At 38.6% G+C, this 26,245-nt stretch overlaps 1 protein-coding gene across 1 annotated transcript in view; it reads left to right on the top strand.

Moving 5' to 3' along the window:
• Window positions 1-25,642, top strand: part of CABP7 (calcium binding protein 7) — a 155,731-nt gene extending 130,089 nt beyond the window's left edge. The window contains exons 3-5 of the mRNA XM_089655454.1: window positions 8,371-8,483; window positions 8,702-8,855; window positions 15,095-25,642. Coding sequence (XP_089511580.1) covers window positions 8,371-8,483; window positions 8,702-8,855; window positions 15,095-15,222 — 395 coding nt within the window. The 3' untranslated portion in view covers window positions 15,223-25,642. The remainder of the gene's footprint in view (window positions 1-8,370; window positions 8,484-8,701; window positions 8,856-15,094) is intronic.
• Window positions 25,643-26,245: the final 603 nt, after the last annotated feature.

Consider the following 26,245-nt stretch of genomic DNA (forward strand, 5'->3'; position numbering starts at 1 on the left):
GAAAAGAAGTGGAATATTCTGCAATGTCTGAGTCAATCACCTGATCTCAAACCAATTGAGCATGCATTTCACTTGCTGAAGGCAAAACTAAAGGCAGAAAGACCCACAAACAAAGAACAACTGAAGACAGCTGCAGTTAGAGCCTGGCAAAGCTTCAGAAAAGAGGAAACCCAGTCTTTGGTAATGTCCATGGGTTCCGGACTTCAGGCAGTCATTGCCAGTAAAGGATTCTCAACAAAATATTAAAAATGAACATTTTATTTATGATTATATTCATTTGTCCAATTACATTTGAGCCCCTGAAAATGGAGGGACTGTGTATAAAAATGGTTGCAGTTCCTAAAATTTGTACTTGATATTTATGTTCAACCCCTTGAATTAAAGCTAAAAGTCTGCACTTCAAATTCATTTGGATTGTTTCATTTTAATTTTTTCTGGTGGCATACAGAGCCAAAAGTATGAAAATTGTTTATATTTGGACTTAACTGTATTTATCCCAGCAAAAGTTCCAATATGTGCTTGTTTTTTTGCATAGTTTTTCTCTTTCTTCCTTTTTCTGAACAGTGTTAAAGTGTGCTATATACAGACTCTAATAGAGCCTACATCTGCTTGAACCCTAAAACCAATAAAGATCTAAGTAATATATCCAACTACCGTCCAATATCATCAAACTGGGCTGGTGGTAGAGACAGGAAAAGGGATGCTGCTATCACTTGACCTTCAGATAGCTTTCAGTAGTATTTTGTAGCTATACGTCTTTCACGCATTATTGAAGTTATTTCCAACCGAAATTTCCCACTTTTTACACACTTTGTACTCCATTCCTACTGCACAGATCAGGATGAAAGGATATAAATCCGACCCTATTCATATTTACACAGGCTTGAGGAAGGACTGCCATTTACCACATCTCTTATTTATCATAGCTACTTAGACTTTAGCTATAGCTATCCTTGCAAACCATGATATGCTTGGTAAAATGTGGAGGCACGGTCTAGGGATTTCTCACCAATGCTCACCTTCTGGTTGAGTTTGTGCAATACTCCTGGATGCCCTCGGAACGTATTTCTTCTTCTGCTGATATCAGTTTCTAGCTGTATGACTGATGGATGTAAGTCCTAGATCTGTATATTTATATCTTTAATGTAGATGTAGCCAGCTGCTGGCTATATCATTATGCCTTTCAGGGACATTTACAGATGAGAATATGAATAATCCTTTTCCCCCTAGTGCCCATTACTGGGACTGCTACATCACTTCCTGTTAGCAGAGTCCATCCAGTTCTTCTGACGGCAGAGGGTCTTGGAACTTTTAGTTCAGTAGCCAACTGCGCCGGTAAGATAAGTCAACCAGCCTTTTTTTCTCCCCTCTTACTGCTGTTGTTGCAGTTTCATAGTTGAATGAATCTTACTACTCAAGACTGTATAATTTGTTAAATGTTGCTAACTGATTATTCCTATTTTACCAGTGTTCTATTTATATGTGTTAACTGGGGTTGTATATCCTAAACCCTTTATTCTAGTGAAATTAGAGTTATTATTAGAGTGGTCTACTCTTTTGAACAAGACTAAAATAGAAGTGTTACTAAAGAATTGTGTCTCTTGCATTGTTATCCTATACAGTTGAAATATGTCTGAACCCAGAGTGTCAGAGGTGTCAGGAGGCTTGCAAGGTCAGGGCAACCACTGGGGACAAGCATTATCCAGCGGCCCCTGTGGGGGTAGCACTACATACATATGAAGCAGTTTCAATAACATTTTTATGGAAAAAACAGTGGAGGCACACATCACAAGTGCACTCTTTTTACAGATTTACTCCTTTTCATCACTTGACCGTACACCACCCTGCCTAACCTGTTCAAAATTTAGCTTAACCTGCGCTTGGCAAATTAATTAAATAAATGAAGGTGAGAAAGTAAAGAATCCTGACTGCAGCACTCACTGATAATCATGCATAACTATCAAAAGACAACTGAAAAAAATAGTGTTGCACTGTTAGGAAAATTTCTAATTCAATATATAATGTATAACAAACAAATCACAAATAAAGTCCTATAAACAAAATATCAAAGTCCAGCAAAAGTGTGCAAAATCTTCATGCAGTAACTGCACCAACCAGCAAGTGATTTTAATGCCACTTACCAAATCCTTAGATCCCAAAATTCAAGAGGTCTAAATCAGCCTTTAAAAGATGTCAGATGGATGGATGGCTCCAGTTCTCTTCCTCTCACACCTCAGCAAGCCTCAAGCCTCACTCTCTCATGAATGCACAAAAGTGGCCACTGGATTGCTTTTTATATACCGGTCCTAGCAGAAAAAGCACATACTAAGGAAAGAGCAAGGAAGTCACATAGTAAAGTACCATTTAAAAAATGTATTAATAAACCAAGCGGGTACTCACAAAACAAATAGTATGACAAGCATTTTGCACAGCACCGCTGACACACTGGGCAGGCGTGATATTGTCACTGCTACACTCTGCCCTACACGCGTTTCATCTGACAAGATGTTTTCCCCTTGAAAGATGGGCCCTTGGAAGACATTCTGTTGGACAAAACGTCTGGAATATTTTACCCCCTTCTTGACCGGGGCATTTATTTTGCTATTCAGCACTGAGTTACTTTAACTAGCAATTGCGTGGTTATGCAACACTGTAGGCAAATTAAATTATCACACACATCTTTTTTTGGTATTTGACCACCACTGGGTTTTTCATTTTACACTATATAAATCAAAAAAGACCAACAATTTTGGAAAAACAATATTTATTTCCTTTCTGCTATAAAACATATCCAAAAATAATATAAAATTTCTTAATAAATGGAAGCCAAAATATATTCTGCTACGTCTTTGGTAACAAAATCCCAATAAGTGTATTTTGATTAGTTTGTGTAAAGGTTATAGCATCTACAAACAATGGTATTTAGACTGGAATTTTTATTAATTATTTTTTACTAATAATGTCGGGGATCCTGGGACAGTGATAATGCAGCGGGAAATCTGACACTGGGCGGGAACTGACCAACTGGCACTGACATCTCCAGTGACACTAAAACAGTGATCAGTGATAATACTATACATTGTCCCTGTACTAATGACATTGGCTGTTAAGGGGTTAACATCTAGGGGCAATCCGAATGTTAACTAGTGCCTAAGAATGTGTAATGTGTGCTGTTTATAGTACTAGGTGTGGTTGTTTTTTCTACCTGCTTTGTAAGGAGATGTAAGTACATATATATGTGATCCAGTGCAGCGGAGCCACTCTGCCTAAGTAAACTGCAGTAGGTGGTTTGTAACTGGATAACGTGCAAACTTTTGTTTGTATGCTTTTTACAGAAAATGAATCAAAAGAAAAAGAAAACAACCCCAATAATAATAATAATCTGCCACGTTGGACTGAAACATACATGAACACATACACATACACAAAAATATACACTACTATGAAAGGATTTGAAGGTTAATGTATTATTTGACATCTTCAACATTATATGCCATTACATGTAACAGGTACAGTATGTTGGTTGTTTATTATTTGTTGTGGTTGGCATATTATTAGCTCCATACAGCAGAATTCTGAGTAAGCAGTATATAAGTGGAATCACAGGATGAAAGACAATAAAGGAAACACTTATTAATGCTAATCCTATAAGCATGTAAACTCAAGTGTCTGCTGTTGTGTCTCAGCAGTGCAGACAGACTGTTAACAGGTCACCATCTTTATTATTCATACACACTTTCTGCTCCAACTCCTATTATCTCTTATAGCTCTTAAAGCAGACATGCCATACCATTTTCTTAAAATGGCAATGCACAGAACTTAATAAGTGTACAACACCTCTCCCCTGCCCCCCCCCCTTACAAAATTTGATGATATTATAAAAACATAGTTCCACTGTTCAGTTCACAAGAGTGGGAGTTGATGTCTGGTCTTCCAAATGTTTGTGGCTGTGTGGTAGGACTAGACACACAATCCCAATTAAGCCTTTTAGGAGTAGTACCCAACCAAAGTATCTTGCACAGGTTGTAACCTGCTCACATGCCAAGCTGATCCATCCTCCAGCCTATAGGTTTCTTATCCCAATTGACTGTGGATTAATGCAAGATTAGATAGACTGGGGCTAAACTATGACTTGTTTGCTTTGATGGCTCTTTCATCCTCAACCACTGGCCAGGAATGAAGGTAGCTGTCTTGGCTTTGTCTTTTTGCATCACTGTACATTTTTGCTTTGACTAGGTACCTCTCCATCTAGCTCGTAGGTTTAGGTGCTATGAGGACCTAACCTGTACTGTTGTAGAACAGTATTTACAGCTTTGCTGAAGAGTTGTCCCTCATGCAGATGTGTCTTTAGACCATTTTTAAATGTCTGGTTAAAATGTTCCAAATCTCTATTGGCCTGTAGATGGTATTGTGGTGTTAGGATGTGTTTTATTCCCTTTGATTTAAGGAAAGTCTCAGACCATTGTCAGTAATGATTTCAAGTGGTAGTTCCCTTCTTGAGAACCATCCCTCCAAGGTGGTGACCTCTGCAGTTAAACCAATGTGTAAGTGGTGTGCTATCAGTGAGTTTTTGCACTTGAACAGAAGCTTTATTACCGTACAGTATTTGGGGAACAGCATATTTCTGGCTTCCTGCACAGCTATTTCCATCTGCCGCCCCATATCCATAGCAAAGTTAGTGTATCTGGCTTCATATTTAGCCTTTCCCTACATTTGGGTTTGTAGTCTTTTCAATAAACTGGTCCTCAATCATTTCATCATGTAAGGGTCCAAATCTGCAGGCTGCTGCTCTCTCAACTCAGCAACATTGTGGTGGATAGATTCTCCCTCACTTTGATGACATCTGCAAAACCAAGCTCTGGCCACTAAAGCATTTGTGACTGGTTTAAAATTGTGTTCCATGACTAGTACTGTAACGTTGCATAAATAATCTGCTCGCAAATTTGAGAAAGTTCAATAGCCTTTGGAACCTAATGAACCTAAAGTAAAAAGAGGTCCCATCCATGCCAGATTCTAGTAAATAGATTAAAATTGTTCATATCAGAGATGCCAAGTTTCTGCAGGCTCTTCAGGGTACTGAATAAACTTCTCTGCAACCTGCACAGAGTGTTTAAGTGTCCTCATTGCCATTGTTGTGCCTTAGCAGTGTAGACAGACAGCAAACAGGTCACCATGTTTAATAATCACACAAAATTCCTGCTCCAACTTTTCCTACAATCTCTCACAGATTGTAAAGCAGAAATTTTCTCAAATGACAACACATGGAACAAATACACAACATCTGTGATCATGCATGTTGATATGTGCAAGCAATAGGACAGATCCCAACCTGCCTGGAGTTTGCAGGATACCAACCTGCCTGGAGAAAAATGGGCGGATAGAAGACTTTCAAAAGGGTAAGGTGTGGCACAGGAGTTTCAACCCTCCATTGTGCATGAGATATATCTTTTGCATGCATTCTTATGGAAGTAATGTGTATAACCCTTATTATTTATAATCTTCCATCCCATCTCCCAGATCAAAGTACTCCCCCCTTCCTTTCCAGAAGGATGGAATCATCATTTTTGAGGCATCACAATAAAATTATGTCCTGCTAGATCACTGGCCCATTTTATAGGTATAGCTATGTAAAACATTAAAATAAGTGCCTATACCTGGGTTTCTCAACTAGGGTTCCTCCAGAGGTTCCCAGGAGTTCCTTGAGCAATAAACATTATCTGCCTCTCAGATAATTTCTGTAAGGGGGAAATTCTTCCCAATTACCACAAATGTAAGGAGCATTCCTCCCTGACCATCACACTAATGTATCATGAGTTACAGATTTAGTGATTTTAGCAGGGGTTCCCTGAGACTGGAAAGTTATTTCAAGGGTTCCTCTGTGTCAACAAGGTTGGGGAAGTCTGCCCTATACTGTTTAAAATCCAGTAATACACTGTCCCACCCTACTCTGCATATGCACAGGCTCTCTCTATTTTATGGCACTATGCTGAAAATCAGAGCAACTATAGGCCAATCTGCTGACAACCTAAAGATTTACTGCTGCTAAGAGGCTATCTTCTGCCTCAAAGGTCTGTATGATAGATGATAATAATAATAATAATAATAATAATAATAATAGAGTTTATATGGCAAAACACTCTGAGTAATGCTCATTTCAGAAAGATGAGTTAGACACATTTTTAGTGTGGGAAAGGCAGGGAGGTGCCTAGTGTGACGACAGTTTCAGATCCCACCACTGGCAGCAATATATGACAATGGCACGCTCAGCCTCATCCTTCAGAGGGACCAGGACAACAATCTGAAAGTGTGCACCTATGGGGTCGGTTAATGCCATAGTTGACTCTTTACACACACAAACAGTAGTTGCGTCCTCAGTTTTTAATGAAACACATACTGGACACAGTATGTGTTGTAGCAATTTTGACCTTCAGAAAATGTCTGTGATGCTTGGTGCCACACAGACAGAAAGGTTTAAAATGTGGTAACATTTTTCAAAGAGGCAATGATTCTTTAAGTTCTTATTTAAAGCATTTAGAGACTCAGCTTAATGATTTTTAAATATTTGAATGAAAGAAAAGAAAAAAATGGTTCAAACCAAAGATTTACAGAAGATATTATAAAACAACGCAACAGCAAAATAGGTAGGATTAAAAACAAAAAGTCCATCTGGTCTTTGCTTCTGAGTCCAATTCATTGCAGCATAAGTTGTATTCTGACAGAGTCACTGGCCCTCAGAGATGACTGGTAGCATTTGCACATAGTTTTAGGAAAATTGAGAACTCGTGAGTTTCAGTTGCAGCTATCCATTCTGGTAAGGAGGGTGGACACAGAAATTACACAGCCAATGAAAGGGTCTGAGGAGGTGGCTGATGAGGTGTCAAAATGTTTTAGGACAGTTTAACAGACACTCCCTTCATGTTGATTTCTCTAACTGTATTCATATTTCAAAACTACCCCATTTTACAGTTTAGTGACCAAACTATTATTGCACAAATAAAAATTACCATTTGTAAAATACCAAACCTGATTGCCTCGGATATACAGTATATATAATGTCAATTAATTATAATTTAATTTAATTTAACACATTTGGGTAAATGCTTGTTATTATTGTAGTTTTATCATATCAGATTTTATGGATTATCTGTAGAATTTGAGAGCTGGGTTGAAAAGGGGAGTTTCAGGTCAAATAGACACAGACCCAAAAGTATATTCCTTGTGCCTAATTAAAGATTTGTGCTTAATTCTGTTTTATGATGGCTATCAGTGCTCTGGCTTGCTAAACTACTGCTGGGTATTGTTTATGCTACTGCTAGAAATGTTAATGCAATGGTACAACAGCCATTAGCAGGCTTTCTTAAGAGATATCTTGCTAATTGGTTTAATGACACTGGTCTAAGGAGGAATTATGGTTCTGCTGTATGTTTTGTTTATGCAACTTGATCATCCAGAGCTTGTTGTTTTCTTATCACTTCTACTGTACATGTTTGATTCAGCCAAGAGTGGGTTCTGTGTAAATCAGAAGAGAAGAAGTGAGTAGCATGCTCTGTCTAAGGTGTTATCAAATCCTACAAGGGTCTCAGAGACAACATATATTTAAGGCACAGACAAAGAAATATTTTACAGAACCCAAAAAGACTGAGCCTTGGCCCCACCCTTGCTACCTTGTTGCCAAAATGTAAATAATCACAGGTATCCATTGTAGGTTTACTTCTTTTGTTAACGCAAAACTAAAGGTAAAACTTTGCTCATACTTTAAGCCCATCATGCACTGTTATAGCATGTGCATTAAAGGGGACAACCTTGGAAGTGAGAGGCTACTGATTATTCTGTGGCAAGCCACTTTTGATGAAGAAGTAAATAAGAGCTTCTCAATTTTGATCTCTTGAAACTATATTTATTTGAAGTCCAATTTTGGGAACATAAAAAATTTCCCTTGTAGTGGGACTACACCTACACTGCAAGAGTTATTTGCTCGTTTATATCTAGGGGACTTGTTAATGTAGACTTACTTACCTGATCCTCCGCTCCTCCTCGCTAGCAAACTGGTCCTAGCAGCGGCTTTTCCCCTACATGGTCTAAGGTCCTGACATTATCAAGACCAATGCAGGGTCCTAAAGAAACAGTCTACTGCCCAAGTGCTGGGGAAGCAGAGGCTCAGCTAAGTAAAAAGCACTTACTCTCCCCTAGACTAAACAAGCATTTAACTCTTGCAGCGACTGTGCAGTTCTCTAAAGTTGGGCTTTAACTATTAATTTTGTTTGAACTATCACTACAATTTAATGTGACAATTATATTTTGATTGCATGTAGATATATTTTCCCACACACTACAATTTTCCGAATGTGTCTTAAACCCTTTTTTTTCCAGGGGATGGTCAGGTGGACTTTGAAGAGTTTGTAACGTTATTGGGACCAAAGATCACAACTTCTGGGATCCCAGACAAGTTTCATGGTGCTGATTTTGACACTGTGTTTTGGAAGGTAATGTGCATGCATTTTCATGTCAGAGCAAGATGGAAAGTTGTGTGTGTTTGTCTGTGTTTATGTGTGTGTTTGTATGTGGCACCTGCCTAGCTTTATGCTTCTCACGATGTGTTTGTAGCATGCAATTGTTAGATTAATATCAGTTTTATCAGTCACGTTTATCAGTCTGATGTCCTCTGAGCAGTGAACCCCATATCCCTGGTGTGTCCCTGCAGTGTGACATGCAGTCACTGTCAGTGGAGGAACTGAAGAGGTTACTCTATGACACGTTTTGCGAGCACCTGTCCATGCGTGACATTGAGAACATCATTTTGACTGAAGAGGCTGGGAACCTAGGTACAAGAGGGGACTGTCCTGTCGATATGGAGAGTAAGTGTGATCTTTACTGCTGTACATCTATATTTTTCTTTTTATCAGTGAATGCAGTGGGTTTGCAGAACCACAGTTGACATATATTACTGAGCAAAAAGTTTTAGGCAGGTATGAAAAATTGCTGTAAAATAAGAATGCTTTTAGGAATAGAAGTGTTAATAGTTTATTTTTTTATCAATTAACAAAATAGAAAGTAAATGAACAGAAGAGAAATCCATATCAAATCATTATTTGATGTGACCACCCTTTCCCTTCAAACAGCATAAATTCTTCTAAGTACATTTGCGCACAGTTTTTGAAGGAACTCAAAATGCAGGTAGGTTGTTCCAAACATGTTGGAGAACTAACCACAGATCGTCAGTGAATGTAAGCTGCCTCAAATCCTTCTGTCTCTTCATGTAATCCCAGACAGACTCGATGACATTGAGATCAGGGCTCTGTGGGGATCGAACTATCACTTCCAGGACTCCTTGTTTGTCTTTGCGTTGAAGATAGTTCTTAATGACATTGGCTGTATGTTTGTCCTGCTGCAGAATAAATTTGGAGCCGGACACACAGCTCCCTGATGGTATGGCATGATGGATAAGTATCTGCCTGTATTTCTCAGTATTGAGGATACCATTGATCTTTGGAAAATATCCAACTCCATTTGCTGAAATGCAACCACCAAACTCGCAAGGAACCTCCACCATGCTTCATTGTTGTCTGCAGACACTGATTATTGTGTCACTCTCCAGACCTCCAGTAAACAAACTACCTCCTGCTACAGCCAAATATTTAAAATCTTGACTCATCAGTCCAGAGCACCTGCTGTCAGTTTTCTGCACCTCCGTTCCTATGTTTTCATGCATAGTTGAGTTGCTTAGCTTTTGTTTCCACATCGGAGGTATGGATTTTTGGCTGCAATTCTTCCATGAAGACCACATCTGGCCAGACTTCTCCAGGCAGTAAATGGGTGTACCTGGGTCCCAATGGTTTCAGCAAGTTCTGTGCAGATGGCACTGCTGGATATCTTCTGATGTCAAAGGGAAAGAAGAATAATGTGTCTTTATTCTACTGCATTACGTTTCCATGGCCAACCATTGCATCTATGGTCCTCAACAGAAACTGCATTCAACAACCACACCTTAGTAGCAGAGTTTGGCTGTTTCTGACACAGTTCTAAGCCTACTACACAGCTGTTTCTGTTTTGGTTAATGGCTGTCTTTCAACCTACATATGACATTGATGATCATTAGCACCTGCTTGGCATAATATGTTAATTATACAACTGACTCTAATCCTACAAAATCCCTAACGTTTTGCAAGTGTACAAAGTGTGCAAGTGTAAGAATTGATTCTGATTTAAAGCCAAAGTGTAGTCACAATAAATATTGATATGTTTTAGATTTTTCTTCTGTTCACTCACTTTCGATTTTGTAAATTGTTTAAATAAACAATTAAAGTATATATTTTTTAAAAGCATTCTTACTTTACAACATTTCTTCACACCAGCCTAAAACTTTTGCACAGTACTGTACATATCAACACATTAAGATAATTACAAACGCTGATTCTGATTTTTTTTACTCTATTTAGAAGAGAGATTACACATTTTTGGCCTTAACTATATTTAGTAGCATTCCATTATGATCAACTGACAAAATCAAATCTGCTCCTTCAGTAATTCTAGTAGATAGAGAGATATCATGTTTTATCACATACTGCCTTTTTCAACAAGGAGTTCTTGTTCTTGACCGCTATTTTTCAAGTGTATTACCCCATAACAATCAATCACTATTTATGTTTTTTGTTTAGTTTGACTTCAGCATAGTGGCAAGAAACTACATTTCTGAGAATATTCTGTTTCAAGCATTGTCATAATAGTTGTAAGGAAGCAACATATCACAGTTATGAAATTTAAAAAAAATCAGATGGTTGCAAATTAAATAAGAGAGTAAATTTTATAGTGTAACCCAATTTGTTATGCATCAATATGCAGCAGATATAGTTGGCCTTCGCACACTCGTCTAGTCATTGATAAGATATCTGCAGTTGCGTATAAGTGGACATAAATGCATAAGGTGGAAACATTGCCATGGGAATTCAATAAAGCAGAACCAACACTTTTCTTGCGCTATGGCCTTTTAAAATGGCTTGTGCCAGATTCAGAAATCTCTGCCAACCATTTTGGTAACTTTATTGACACATGGGGCAGATTAAAGTAGTTCTTATTAGGGCCAGTTATACAAAGTGATGCTAATAATACACCAAATTAAAAAATAATTGACTCCAGTTTGTATATAATGAAACTGGAGGTAATTAAAATCTACTGCAAGCTGACATACAGAAACAGGCAAAGTGCCTTTTCCTGTATTCAGTGTAACATATTAGCCACTGCAACCTCTTCCCCATCACTGGTTGTTGAGGATGCTGTTGACTTCACAGTGGACGGCCTCCTAGCAACCAGTGACACAGCAGTGGGTGGATCCTAAGGGGGAAGGCGGATATGACATTAGTTTTCCATCTGGTCCCCTCTCTCCTTGTTATTGACAGTTATTGACAGTAGGTACTGGGCAGATTTTATAGCCAATAGCAGGCTGTCTAGTGGCTAAGGATCTGCTCATTGTCTACTTTCAATCACAAGGGGAGAAGACCTGATGGAGAATTAGTGCCAGAGTTCAAGCCAAAGCTGATGGGGAACTGGTGTCTGTGAATCCCAATCAGGCTCTGCCCTCCCAGATACAAAATTCCTCGATGGTGTGCTGTCTGTATACAGTTGCAACAGCAGGAGGAAGCTCAGCTGCCCTGAGGGCAGAGATTCAGTATGGACACTGCAGCCTCAGTGTGCCACCACACTTGGTGCATGCCCCAGATTCAAGTTCTGTTTACATGGATCTGTGGCCCACACTAACATTATTTGATACATGGGTGCATTATGGAATCATAAAGAGTGTCTACTCAGCTTGTCCTCAATGTAAAGTTCACTCACATGCAGTTTAGGCTCTAAAACTACTATATGGGGTTTTATCTACTACAGTACAAATATAACAAAGGAACAACCTAATACGTGACATTTGTATATGGGTAATATTGTCATAGAGTCTTACACCTGTAACATTTCCTTGTGGGGACTAAATTAAATTCAGAGCAACAAGAAGTAGGTTGGTAAAGACCATTGTGGCATTACAGTCTGTTGAATCATTCTTTGGATTTATTATAACATTTTAACAGAAAGGTAATTTGGACTATGTTGGATGTTATAAATGTGTAACCTGTTCTGAAGATATTAATGAAAGGATTTACACTGAAAGTGTGTATTGTTCCTAATGAGTGAATTGGTACAGTCCCAATGCTTCCCTTTTAGCTCATCTTTTAACTCAGAACTGCAGTTCAGAAATGTTTGGTGAACATCCAATGCAATTTCACTACAATATAAATATGCTAACAATTTCTGCCTATGGTGAGATTTAGATGCCTTTCTCTGGATTCTAAACCAGGCTCCAGTAACCCAATCTCAAAAAGCCAGAACATCAGTGGGCAGTAGAGGCTCTGACATTTGATAGTTGAATGAAGGAGGGGGACTTAGCACCAGAAGGGATGGAGCCTAATCACAAGGTTTACTTCAAGGAGAACTTATAAGGACTCTATAACAGTATTTCTCAACCTTTTTTCAGTCAAGTCAGCCTTTTAAAATTCTTGAGGCACCCCATTGTAAATGTAAAAAACTCAACTACTAGTTTTATGCAGCAGCATCCACACACACATTGGGCACACAACATTAGAGGTGATTTATCCTTACAAAGCAAATACACCTGTGCTAGTTCTAACTAGTATTCCAGCATTTTTCTCCTCCCTCACTCAGCTAATGTGATGCCAGTGCTGATGGAGAGGGGCAGACAAGAATGCTGTGCAGGAACCCAATGTCCTCCTTATCAACCAATGATGTAATCTATTGTTAGGATGCCTGCAGCTGGCCCACACAGTGCCCAAGTTTGTAATGCTGCACAGTGGAAACCTGTGGCTTTGTACTGTATAACAGTATAAGCAGGCTTGATCCACCCACTGGCTAGTGCACAATTTTTGGCAATTTGGGACAATGTTTATGCATTTTGCCAAGGCACTGCTGAAGGACCTAGAAGGCACTTCTGGGTACCACAGCAGCCTAGTTGAAAAAGGCTGTTCTAAGGAAATTAAACTGGAACTCCCCTGCAACAGTAGAGGTAGCATGCAGACATATCACATACAGACCTACCTGAAAAAATAGATTATAATATATCTGACACTCATAGAAGTGTTAAATACCACTTCTATCGCAAGGGAGTACCAGTGTGATTCATTAAAACCTCTAGCAGGGCCTCCTCAAGAACAAGTACTGAATAAGGCCAATATATATTTGGAAAAGGTTTGTATGTTAACATATTAAGTTAAAGCTGGCACTACAATGAGTTCTTTATTGTAAAATTATATTCATTTTTGGGGGCCCATGACCACAATTGTGTCCTCTAACAAATCCCATTTCATAAGGTACTAATTCTCTGCTTCTGGGCTTTCATTTAATCCTTCTAAAAATATAGTATCTGCTAGGTATACACACTCCTTGCAAAATTTAATTGAGTGACATTAATTCACCTGACAGCTAAATTGATCATTGAGATTTCAGTTGTGAAATATTTTGCATCACATGGATTGGGTCATGTTGGAGGGTCTGCATAATGATTTTTTGAATCCACTGCAAATAATGTGTTGATATATGAGCTATTGTGCATTTATATCTGCTATGTGGTACTAGCAAACACTGTCTGATGCTTGATACAAATTATATTTTATACTACTATTTAAAAATGTATGCATGTTTTACCTCTAAAACCAATTAATAGTTCATTATAGTGGGACTCCAGCCCAAACTTTTTTTCCCGTAGAATGTTTTAAAACCCAGCTCCAGCCAAAGCTTTGCTTTTAGTTTTTTGATAGTATGGGTATGAATTGCAGCTTCTGTCATGTGTTTTTATTTATGTCTGTGTTCTCAATGAGAAAGTTCCCCTCCACTGCCTAAATGACACATGATAAATAATCAGAGGGTGTGAGTGTCATTGGGTCAAGAAGACCTAACAGGTGTGTTAATCCCTTGCCAATCCACATAATAAATTGACTTGTTTGTTGTATCTGTTCCTGTCAGAGAGATATCCTATTACTTCCTGCTCTAATAACATCCTGTCACCAGGACAGGAAGAGAGGATAGATCTTCTCATCAAGGACACAGATAACTAAAACCTGGCAGACGTTCTAACTCTTCCCGACCTTTGTGCAAAACAAAAATGTTTAGGCTGGAGTTGGGCTTTAAGCTAACTGCACACCAGGGGCAGACTGACCATTCAAGCACTGCACCGAGAGCCCGGGATCAGTAGTGGGCCCCATGAAATGCCCCTGGTCATTTTTATAGGCTTTTTTGGGTGTGCTTTGAGTGTGGGCAAGGACACAGGGGCCCCATGGTCCCCTATTGCCCGGGGGCCCCATGAGTTGTAAGTCCACCCCTGCTGCACAAATTACAATTTGATTGCACCATCTCTATGCAATCCTAGTTAGATTTGCCAACCATTTTGCAGTGCAGGGGTCGACCTAAATAATCCATTAATTTTTTATCTTATTAGGTAGGCCCTCACATGACATAGTTGTAGATAAATCTAAACGAGATTGTACAATTAGATTGTAACATTTTTGGGTGTTGCATTGCAGTTTGACATCTGTTAAGCACCCTCTCTGAAAGCTGGTAATCTCTTTTATCTTCACCTGTATAGTTCAATAAGCCATACACGCACCTTACAGTGAACGATGCTAAATTCAACCAGCATGGGTGAAAGTCCTTTAAGATACTGTATATTCAAAACCAAAAGATGAGCTTTCTAATATTGTAAATTATGATAGATGTGTTACATTAATAATATCTATCTATGTATAAAAAACCCCAAAAAAGTCCAATGTGAAGCATCTAGGTGCTGCAGATTGTACTTTTTTTTGTTTTTCCATGTATTGGAGCTTGGGTGATCTCCATTGTCCGCTTTGTACTTGAAAAATCTAATTTCATGCTGTGTGCATGTTGTCCTGATCAGCCTGTGTCTGTGTATGTGTATATATATATATATATATATATATAAATATATATATATATATACACTTCACAACAAACTCCAATCATTTTTCTTGTTAGAATGACTACTAACAGAGTCCTGTTTTATTTTGATACATCTTTGTTTCAGGCTCCCCAAATCAACAAATCCGCCAGACCTGCGTGCGTAAGAGTTTAATCTGCGCCTTTGCCATCGCTTTCATCATCAGTGTGATGCTAATAGCAGCAAATCAGGTCTTGCGCAGTGGCATGAAGTAGTGACATGGGGATAAGAAGCCATGAACTTATACAAACTTTCAGGAGTTTCTCCTGCCTCTTCCCCAATCCTAAAAGGACTGCAACATACAGAGGGGGAGACCCCCAAACTTTGAAGACTATGGGTCTCCTCCTCCGGTGTCTGAATGTGCATGGGAGGATTTGCATGGAAAATGCATGGGCATTTAAATTGTCAGGTGACCATCTGTGCTTTCAAAATCTGTGACACGAAAGGACTTTTACTCTCTCCCTCTATATATAATAGGTGTATATATGTATACGGATGTACAACTCTATATTTATGAGCAATAACACTTTTGGTTGATAAAGGGTTAACTCTGGTCGTTGGGCACAGGGTCAATTGGGTTACTGAGCTCCTGTGGTGTGAACTTTTCTACACTGCGTGAATAGAGGGAGCTCGAAGGTTAAACTGTCTTCCCTTCCCGCGATATTCATTCGCCTTAACCCCTAAAATGCTGAATGGGTTAATGTTAAATGTAGCTCTCCCTGTTTTTTCTTCCATCTGTCTCTATATTGAAACACATGCTTGAAGTATAATTGGCCCGTACCCCTGTTTGGACATTATCACTTATAATATGGAGGATTGTTGTATAGTTATCTACTTCCAGGAGAAGGTGGTCTGCTTCCCATAGGGTACAACAAGGTCTATTTTGGGAGGAAAAAGAATTGATGTTATTTTTGAAATATAGGAATGTCTCTAATTAAAATAATGTATGTATGTATGTATACAGAATAGTCATCCAATTTCCCTCTTGTTGCCTTATTTATTTTCCTGGCTTGTTCATCTTTCATAGTCCTTTATTTCTTGAAAAATGACTAATTGTTATCATTTTTTTTTTTAAATATTAAAGCTTAGTTCCACTTTTCTGGCAAGTTTAATATTTTATGGCAGAAGAGCAAAAATTATAAACTTTGTAAATGGCATGTATCATTTTATAGGTTTTTAAAGTATTCATTATTCCCACTGGGAAATGTTCAAATTGGTGCCAGGCAGGCATGCTGTAGACAACTAATGACAGGTGTAGACAGCCGTGTACCCTTGGCAACTAGTAAAATCTGAACATGTCTCACTGGACACAGGAGATATTTCAGAAGCCTGTGGAGGAATAATATATAACAAAACATAATTGGTGCTATTTGCAATCATTTTTAATTCACTGTCTTGCAAATTGCCCAGAAATGTGGAGGTAATCTTTAGGTTTTGAAAATTCTTCTTCAAATTTCATACATTCTTCTTCATGCCTGTTGCACCTCTAGTTTTATCTGATCATTTTTTTAGACCCTGTACACAAAGGAATTAAATTAAAATGGTTGGGGGGCCCTAAATATGTCTGCCAAACAGGGTTTCCGCTGGTAAAAATTGTTTGTTACCAAAGCACTTCTTTACAACAGTGCAATACTAAATGATCAAAATGGCACTTTGGTGTCCAAACTGTGCAAGCAATAAATCTATTGGATGGCATATTTGGACTGAGCCCAGGCTATTAGGAGCTGTACACAACACTCCATTTTTTAATGACCTCTACTTTTAGCTTGCTTTTTCTTAATGCATGCCATTTTTTTGTTCACAACTGATTACTTTTTATTTCTATGTGATTAGTCTATCTCCATCATCATTTTGTTTTGTTTCATGCAACAGTGGCCAGTCCTATACTTATTATTAATTTCCAGACAAGCCTGTGGGCCATTTATGGGTCCTCTTGGCAAAGCAGGCCCATTTAGAACTCCATGTCTTTATTGCCTTGCTCCTTACTTCCCTGGTTAGAAAGACTGGACAGTACAGAGTCTGTTGATGCTGCTGCCTATGACTGATATACTGTATGTATCTGCATGGATGAGAGACAGTCAGCGTTTGCTGTACTCTCTTTAGTCATTTCGTGTCTGATCAAATGACCAGACTAATGGAAATATTGCTGCTAATCTATGCTTAATACGTTTCTTTCCTTTCACCCTTTTTTATAGCACTTTTACCATTATTCCTTGTCTTGCAGTATGGGTCTTCTATTTCACTTCCCTTGTTTCATCACTTTCCTAACTGTGCATGCTCCATTTTTTCTCTCCGATGGAGTGTCTTCAGCTCTCCATCAGATCCACCTTCTCTTGTTGGCTGTACTTCCTCTGTAACACCCTGTGTTACTAGGCACCCCCCTGACTCATGTAATTTGTATACCAGTTATTTGATGTTCCCTTCTCATATACCATTTTGTGGATATTTCAATTTCTAATAAATCTAACCATTTGCCAGAATTACTCTTCTGACTGTGTAGTGAAAGAGTACAGAGGAAATGAGTGGAATGCTTGAGAATGAATACGCATACTGCAGAATGATATTGCACTGCAGGAGATGACAGCTTGACAAACAGTTGGTTAGGTGAAAGAATTGCAGTTTGATGTTCCTTTTTGTGCAAGGCACTTCAGTGGTTATGTCTCACTTCAGGGGTTATATAGTTTATATTTCATTGCATGTTATATGACACTGCAGATTGCCCAGCCTCTCCAGCAGCTATGAGCCATTCTGATTCCCCACACATAAGACTAATCTGCTCCCTTCACGCTCTCTTCCTGGCGGAAGTTATTGTATCATCACAATGAGAGACGGGATAATGAGCTCTTGGAGTGACAGCCTGCAATAATCAGCTAATGTTGCATTCATTCCACAGTCCTGGCTCACCTCTGCTCTCACCACCTGTCTTTTTCATTACCACACCTCCTGTCCTCTTCATTCTTGCTCCCCCATTTGTCCTTCTCCCGGTTTTTTTTTCTTAAATATTTCCATAGCAAAGTCACAGGATGATGCAAATCTCATTTTCATGTCTGTCATAAGAGACATCATGAAGAGAACACATATTAAACAGCAACACCTACTCTCAAAGTCTCAAACACCTTCTTTTCTCTTGTAGTTTCTGATTCACTCATTCTTTTTTGGTTCAGCAGTCAGAACATCTTTATTTTTGTCATAGCTTGTCTTTATTTGCTCTTCACATTCATTCTGCAGCAACACAATTTCTACAGTTCTTGGCCATTTGTAATATTATGACGCTGCAATAGCCATAGCTGTTGTCTTGTACATTATACCAAAGGAATGTCTAAAGCTAATACTAAAAGAGATGGAAAGACAATGCTAACATTGAGTACAAGTTTAAAATGTTAACATTGCTCCTGTAGCACATTGGCAAGACAAAGCAATGTCCAAACTGTAGTAACAACCAAATAGAAATCCTGTTTTATGAGCCTGCAGATGAATACTAGAATCTGATTGGCTGCTGTGGACAACTGCACTTCTTTTTGCACTATTGTATGAAGAGTTATATTAAAAGGGGTAAGGGAACTGGCTTGTTACCTATAGTAACCACTCAAGTGTAAGAGGAGATTCCAGTTTACCTGTGGATCTGTTGAATCACCACTCAAAAATATAGATAATGTATAAAAGTTCCACATTCTACAGAATGCAACTTCACCTGTTATACCCTCCCTGTAGCTGATCCCACCTGCAGTGCTTGCATTCTTTCTGAATGTGTACGTGGGCAGCTCAACCAAATCAGCATCTCACCTTCATCTCTCCAATGCAAAATTCAGTCTGTTTTTTTTGAAAAGTGACAATTGTTCCTCTAGAAGCTCTCTTATAAGCTTTAAAGAGCACATACCAATACAAATGTGTTCTTGATGTATAATTTATGTTAAGCCTCTTAATGGCTGCATTTGCTTAATAGCTTATACAGGACACATGGCATTTCTGTATTGTTAGAAAATGGTGTGGTAGATGCTGGAATTCCCCTTTACCTTACTAGAATACTCCACCTACATTTTGAGGCTATAATGTAGAGGCTACCATAGTTATTAGAGGGCTGTCCAATGTGAAGGCATGATCTAACCACTCTTGGGCATCTAAAAAGATTAGCTGTTCGTTAAAAATGAAAGAGCACCATGTACAACTGTGTATGTTTAGGTCTACAGAGGAAGTCAGGGATGGTGCACTGCATACACCTATAGCGCTGGCTGAGCAGACAGTAAACAATAACTATTCGGCAATGTTTTCCAACCTGAGTGCTTCTTTCCTGACAAACCTTATCTGTGACAATAACCTGGGACCCCACAAACATTAGATCATATCCCCATCTGGGCAATAATTGCCAGATTGGAAGGTTTTCATCTAATATCTATGGACACCTTAGCACAGTGTGACATTTTTCCTCCAGTGTTGGTAAACCAGTGTTAGGGTGACACCATATTTAACTTCCTAGAAGCTTGTGTGTAATCATGTTCTAGACATCTTCAGTAAGGGATCTTCCACACGGAGTGGAGTCAGTAGAGTATCCTTTTTTTTTACCACACCTGGTTGGAACCGGAGGTAGGCGGGTGTAAATAGACACAAGTCCGTTTACACCTGCCTGTCCATAGGGCTCCATGGACCTCCCGATCAGGTCTGCCTGAACAGCTGTCAGGCAGACCAGTTTTCTTTAGTATACCCAAGGTTATTCATTTGTTTTCAATGGTAGTGGGTAGGTAATTGGAATGTACAAAATAGACATATGCATACTTATGATTTCTCTTCCTTACTACACATTCTGTGCTTAAATTGAATAACACTGTGAGCCAAGTTTTCCTAGGTTTGGTGATTTACCTGTGCAATAGAAGACAGCAACCTCTGATCAATGAAAAGATTTTCCATAATGTGGGAAAATATCTGTGCATGAAGATGAAACACAGAGATACTTGCAAGTGTTCATTATTACTTGGTATTTAACCCATATGAGGCCGAGCTGTAATCCGGTTGTGTTTATCTCTCCCGAAAGGTCTGTAGAGGTCTCCCCAGACCTCTGTCTAGGTTTTATTGTCTTTTGCTGATTGTGTGATGCATATATCATCCACAGTCATTCTCTGACAACCAGGGATCTGGAGTCCTATGAAAACCCCACTAGGGGTGTTTGATTCTAATTTTTCGTTGCTGGTCTATTAGTATACTCTTGGAATATTTGGATAATGCAGTTGATAGAGGATCCAGTTCAGCTTAAAACAAAGCTGAACTGTTATAGTCCTGCCAGACAGTGGGGTGATGTCCTTTCCAGGGTCATGAACAGCAACAAAGACCTCCTGGGGGATCATACTCTGCTTCACTGTCCTGAAAAAAAGTAAAAATAATTTGAGCAGAGTTCCACTTTAAAGACTGACTAAACAGGAGACTTGCTTGTTTTAAAACTAAGCTGCTAATAGATGAGAAAACATTTTAAAATCCGCCCAGCTGGTATTCCATGAGATCTTTGCATAAGCTCCATTTTAATGGGTGCGAATGCACAGATCTTCCATTATTTTTTAGGGATATTTTTTCCCTTGTACATGTTATTCAGTATCTTTGTTTAAGACATAGTGCAGCCCTTCCCCTTTAAATGATACCAGCCTAGCACACCAGGTACATTGGTTACTATTTCCATAACAAGGAGCTTCTTACACAAGTGTGTAACTCTTTGCAAAATGATACCAGTTCAGTAAAGCCCAGCCCAGTAAAATAGTGTAGTTCTTTAAGAGGAAAGCTCAAGAAAAATGTGCACCTCCTCTCCTAATACCAACTTTCTACCAGTGAACTCCTTACCCATTCACCCACCAAAAATGAGGAAATAAAATGTACAAGGTTTTTTAAAACAACTTTTTTTTAATACAGAAACAACCCTATTCACTAGTATGTTAGAGAACTAAGTATTTTTTTGTTAACTGACTGTATAAGAAATGGTATTTTTATAGAATTATTGAAGTTATTGGGATTGACAGAATATGAACCAGAGTGTGGGAATGTCCCAGGTTTCTGTGTTCCAGTTACTCTAATGAATCTCTGGGAGACTCATTTAGACTGAGCTAGAGGCCACAGCCGTGTATGACAAAAACATTTGAAGATCTGGCAACCAGACACTACAAAATGGAGTAAATGGCAAAAGGTGTTTCTGTTCATCTTTTTAACAGTCAAAAAGAAGATATGGTCCTAAGAATCCAGTTACCTAGAAAGTCTACTAAAACTAGTTATAGTCCATGAGACTCTCTCTTGCATTGTAGAAGAATAAAAAATGTGAAATTCCAAATGTTATGCTCCTTTGGACCGTTTCAGTCCCAATGCCCTTGTTGTGCAGGAATGTCTTATTCAATAGATTGCCCAAGAAGAGCAGTATAGGAAAATGCAGCATACATTTTTCCCAACATGATGGGAGTGGAAACATGCTTTGTTGAAAATGGATTTTTATTTGTCCACGTGTTTTACCCATGGTTTAGCAGTTTCAAATGTGGAAACATGGATGGTGTGAAAAAAACTCTTACACTGCAACCAACCTTTACAGTATGTGACTACTGATGAAATATTGCATAGGCTTTCTTGAGACAACCATACCAATCAAAGAATTATCCCTTGAATGTTAATCAATAGTAGATCAATGTTTTGCCAGTGCATTTAATTATTTTTGCTGAATTATATATTTGTGTAGAAATATTGTTTTTCCTTTTGCTTACAACCATGGTTGCATTCATCACAATACTGTGTGTGATTTTTTTTCCTACAAAATATGTATAATCTATGCAAACTGGAAAGGTAATGGTTTATTTTCCTTTATGCTGTGGATGGTTTTTGAATGCTCATTTCACCTGTATACTAAAACAGATCAGCCTTTGGGATTGTGGATGACCAGGGGAGGACTGGACTGGAGAGCAGGAGAGCATTGACCTCCTGGGCTAGTGGACATAATATATGTTGGACTGGTGGCTCTAAGTGGAGCTTCTCCTCACTGAGACTTCATTCAGCATTGTGCAGTCAGTGACAGATGCTCATCATAATATAATTATTTGCTTCCTGATCAGATCTGCAGATCTGATCCCAAGCTTCACTTCTGATTAGTTTCAATTGAACCATCAATCTTTCTCAAAGAACCTTCAATCAAAACACGTCAGAAGTAAAGCTGGAGAACACTGTGACGTCACTCGGAGCAGCTCTGCATTGTCAATAGTCATCTCCTAATTTTATCTCCCACCTGTCAGAATGCCAGTGACTGGGGCTCTGGTAGGTTTAGAGCGCTCTTTCCCCCATGGATTTCTACCCTGCAACAACTTAAATGAATTTCGCTTGGCTCTGCAAGGAAGATTACTAGTACCATTGTCTATTCTGCTGCAAAACTGGATACTAGTTGATCAAGAAATGGACAGTAGCAAGTGAGTTTATTTATTAAAGTTTTTCCTGTGCAGGACTACCATATACTTTTGTGATTGTTGCAGTGTTTTAACAGCCACCTACATATATTTTTGCAATAGAAGTTAGATTTCTTATGCTTTTATGATAGTTGATGACTTTCCTGCATTTTTGTGAGAGTTTTTTTTTTACTTATCACTTGTGGAGGATTTGTCCAAATCCGTTCAGCTGCTGCAACTTTGTTTTAAGAGTTCATTTTCCTCTTTCTTGCACTTTAAGAATACCCCATTTTGTAAGAGACCCCACATCATTTTTACAGAGCAGCAGTCATCTTATTTAGCTCATAAAGTATTTTCTTTATTTACAATTCATTATTTACGATGGCCCTTTTTTGCATATACAGTTGTGTTCAAAATAATAGCAGTATGTTGAAAAAAGTGAATAAAGCTCAAAATCCTTCTAAATGCTTTTATTTCCATACACACAAATGCATTGGGAACACTACACATTCTATTCCAAATCAAAGCATGAAGAAAAATATATCAAATTTGTGTTGTTCCTCTAAAACAATTGAAGAAAAGTGAATATTAGACTGTTCAAAAAAACAGCAGTGTTTGTATTCTTCTTTACAAACTCAAATTCAAATTCACTATATAAACTGAAAAATGTTTGAAGATTTTGCTTTCCTTTGAATCACTTAATGAATATTTGGTTGTATAAGCAATGTTTCTGAGAACTGCTGTACATCTGTGTTGCATGGAGTCAACCAACTTCTGGCACCTGTGAACAGGTATTCCAGCCCAGGATGTTTGGACTACATTCCACAGTTCTTCTCTATTTCTTGGTTTTGCCTCAGAAACTGCATTTTTTATGTCACCCCACAAGTTTTCTATTGGATTAAGATCCGGGGATTGGGCTGGCCACTCCATAACATCAATCTTGTTGGTCTGGAACCGAGATGTTGCACGTTTACTGGTGTGGTTGGGGTCGTTGTCTTGTTGGAACAACCATTACAAGGGCATTTCCTCTTCAGCATAAGGCAGCATGACCTCTTCAAGTATTCTGATGTATTCAAACTGATCCATGATCCCTGGTATGCGATAAATAGGCCCAACACCGTAGTATGAGAAACATCCCCATAACATGATGCTTGCGCAACCATGCTTCACTGTCTTCACAGTGTACTGTGGCTTGAATTCAGTGTTTGGGGGTCGTCTGACAAACTGTCTCCGGCCACTAGACCCAAAAAGAACCATCTTACTTTCATCAGTCCACAAAATGTTGTGCCATTTCTCTTTAGGCCAGTCAATGTGCTCTTTGGCAAATTATAACCTCTTCAGCACATGTCTTTTTTTCAACAGTGGGACTTTGCGGAGGATTCTTGCAGATAGCTTGGCTTCACATAGGCTTCTTCTAATTGTAACAGTACTCACAGGTAACTTTTGACCTTCTTTGATCTTCCTGGAGCTGATTGTTGGCTGAGTCCTTGCCATTTTGGCTATTCTATCCATTCGAATGGTAGTTTTTCGCTTTCTTCCACATCTTTCAGGTTTTGGTTGCCATTTTAAAGCATTTGCTATCATTTTAGCTGAGCAGCCTATCATTTTCTGCACTTCTTTATATGTTTTCCCCTCTCCAATCAAATTTTTAATCAAGGTACGCTGTTCTGAACAATGTCTGGAACGACCCATTTTCCTCAGAATTTCAGAGAGAAATGCACTGTAACCAGCATGTGCAACATTTGCTGCCTTCCTTCCTTAAATAAGGGCAATAATTGCCATCTGTTTTTCAAAGAATGAATGACCTCACTAATAGAACTCCACACTGCTATTATTTTGAACATGCCCCTTTCAATTAGTGATTCAATTACACAGAATCAGCAGCATGCATGTCATGACTGTTGGGTCTGTTGGATTTCTATTACTCTACTACACCTGCTAGTAAATTATTTGCCATGTAGAAATATTATTTCTACCAAAAACAGTGATTGATCAGGTTAGTGATGTCTGACTGCTATTATTTTGAACACAACTGTATATGTGGCAAGCTGTGTTACAATAAACCAACTTCTTGTTAAGAAATCTTAAGACACATTCACCTTTCACCATGGCCACCAGTCACTGTGGCTCACACCAATGTGTGGTAATGCATCTTATGTATATTGGTGTGTTGTGGTACCATTCATTTTAAATGGCATCCAAACTCTTCTCCACAATGCCCCGTGTTGCAGCATGCCATTAAGCACAGTACTACCATATGTTTTGGGGGGCAGGTACGTTTTTGTCTGCTGTAGTGCATTGACAGCCCTTTCACATGAAAGGGCTACCTTATACTGCCCATGCATTAGGTCAATGCACCAAAATGGACAAGTGTGCATGTGCCCTTAGCTCAAAAGGAACCGTTTTAATTATGAAAATGTCAGAAGTTCGTGTTTGCTTCCCAGGACAAACGTTCCCAGTCCTCCCCTGTGGCTAAGGCATACTTAAAGTGTTCACCAGCTATACTCCAGTTTGAAATGCAATTACGACCAATTTATTCTGACCTTAGCAGTTGTTCATACCCTCCTAGCTGAGCATTTATTTTCCCCAGATTGGAGATACTGGCTGACCTGGGCTGATATATGATGAAATAGGCATGTTAGCTAAGTATCCTGAAGCCAGCCCATCTTCAAGGCACTGAATAGGGATCACCAACAACAGTCCGTCATGGACTACCACTAATGAAAGATACACTTTATCATGAAGCTATTGCTAAAACTAAGGTTACACTTCCACAAATATATATATATATATATATATATATATATATACATATGTTTAAAGGTTATGTTATACAGATATTACATTCAGAAAAGGCAGCTATTTTGTGTGTGTAATCAACATTCATGAATGCACAGCTTTTCAGTTCACGGGCCACCAGTGACTCATGAAAACACAGTCATGAGGTGCCGCCGTGGTGTCATGACTATCTATTCTTGAGCACTCTACCATGGTGAACTGATAGAATGCATTGTCATGAATATTGCTTCTGAACACATATCTATTTCTGCTGTGTGTAGGCAATCTATACATGTGAAGCACAGATGAGACCTGTCCATCAAAGGCAAATGTACAGAAATGTTGGCTATATACAATGTCTCCTCAGTCTGTCCTGTTGATGTCCATCCACACATGCTGGGACATTTATATATGTTGCAAATAAACATGTTAAAAGAAAAAAATAAAACTTTTATTGTGAAATATGTATATTTTGACAACTGCTCCTGCATCGCATAAACAATGTAAATGAAATATTTTTGAGTGCAATATCACTGCTGCAGTATAATGTGCATTTGATCCAAAATGTAGGAATTGTCTGCATAAAAGGTATAAAGTGTATAAAAAGTTTAATGCTTATAAAGAGATAGAAAGTATATGAAATAAAGCTCATTACCAGAGCTGTATATTAGGCAACCTCTTTGTATCAATAAATGTATGACATAGTGGTAACCCACTTGTACCAAATGCTATAGAGACCATTACAAAGTTGTTTTAGTAAAAGAGGTGGTGATTTCAAAGTCTGCTGAAGACACCATTGATCCTTAAACTACAGTCACTGATATTCTATATTGCCCAATAAGGGTAATATTTACCAGGGGCAGAATTATCTTAGCTTGGCAGAGCCATTATAGATATAGAAAAATAGATAAACCCAGACATATACCCCTAGAGTGCATTAGCACCAAATGTGACTGTTATCCAAAATGTATAGTTGCCCATTCTTCTATATTTGAAGACTTTTGTTATTGCAACTATACAGTGAAGAGGCTTTACGGTAGGTATTAGTGGTGAATCACTGATAAAATGA

The sequence above is a fragment of the Staurois parvus genome, unplaced genomic scaffold, assembly GCF_062004578.1.
Source record: "Staurois parvus isolate SC_StPar_1 unplaced genomic scaffold, SC_StPar_1.0 ptg000840l, whole genome shotgun sequence".
Taxonomy (NCBI): Eukaryota; Metazoa; Chordata; class Amphibia; order Anura; family Ranidae; genus Staurois; species Staurois parvus.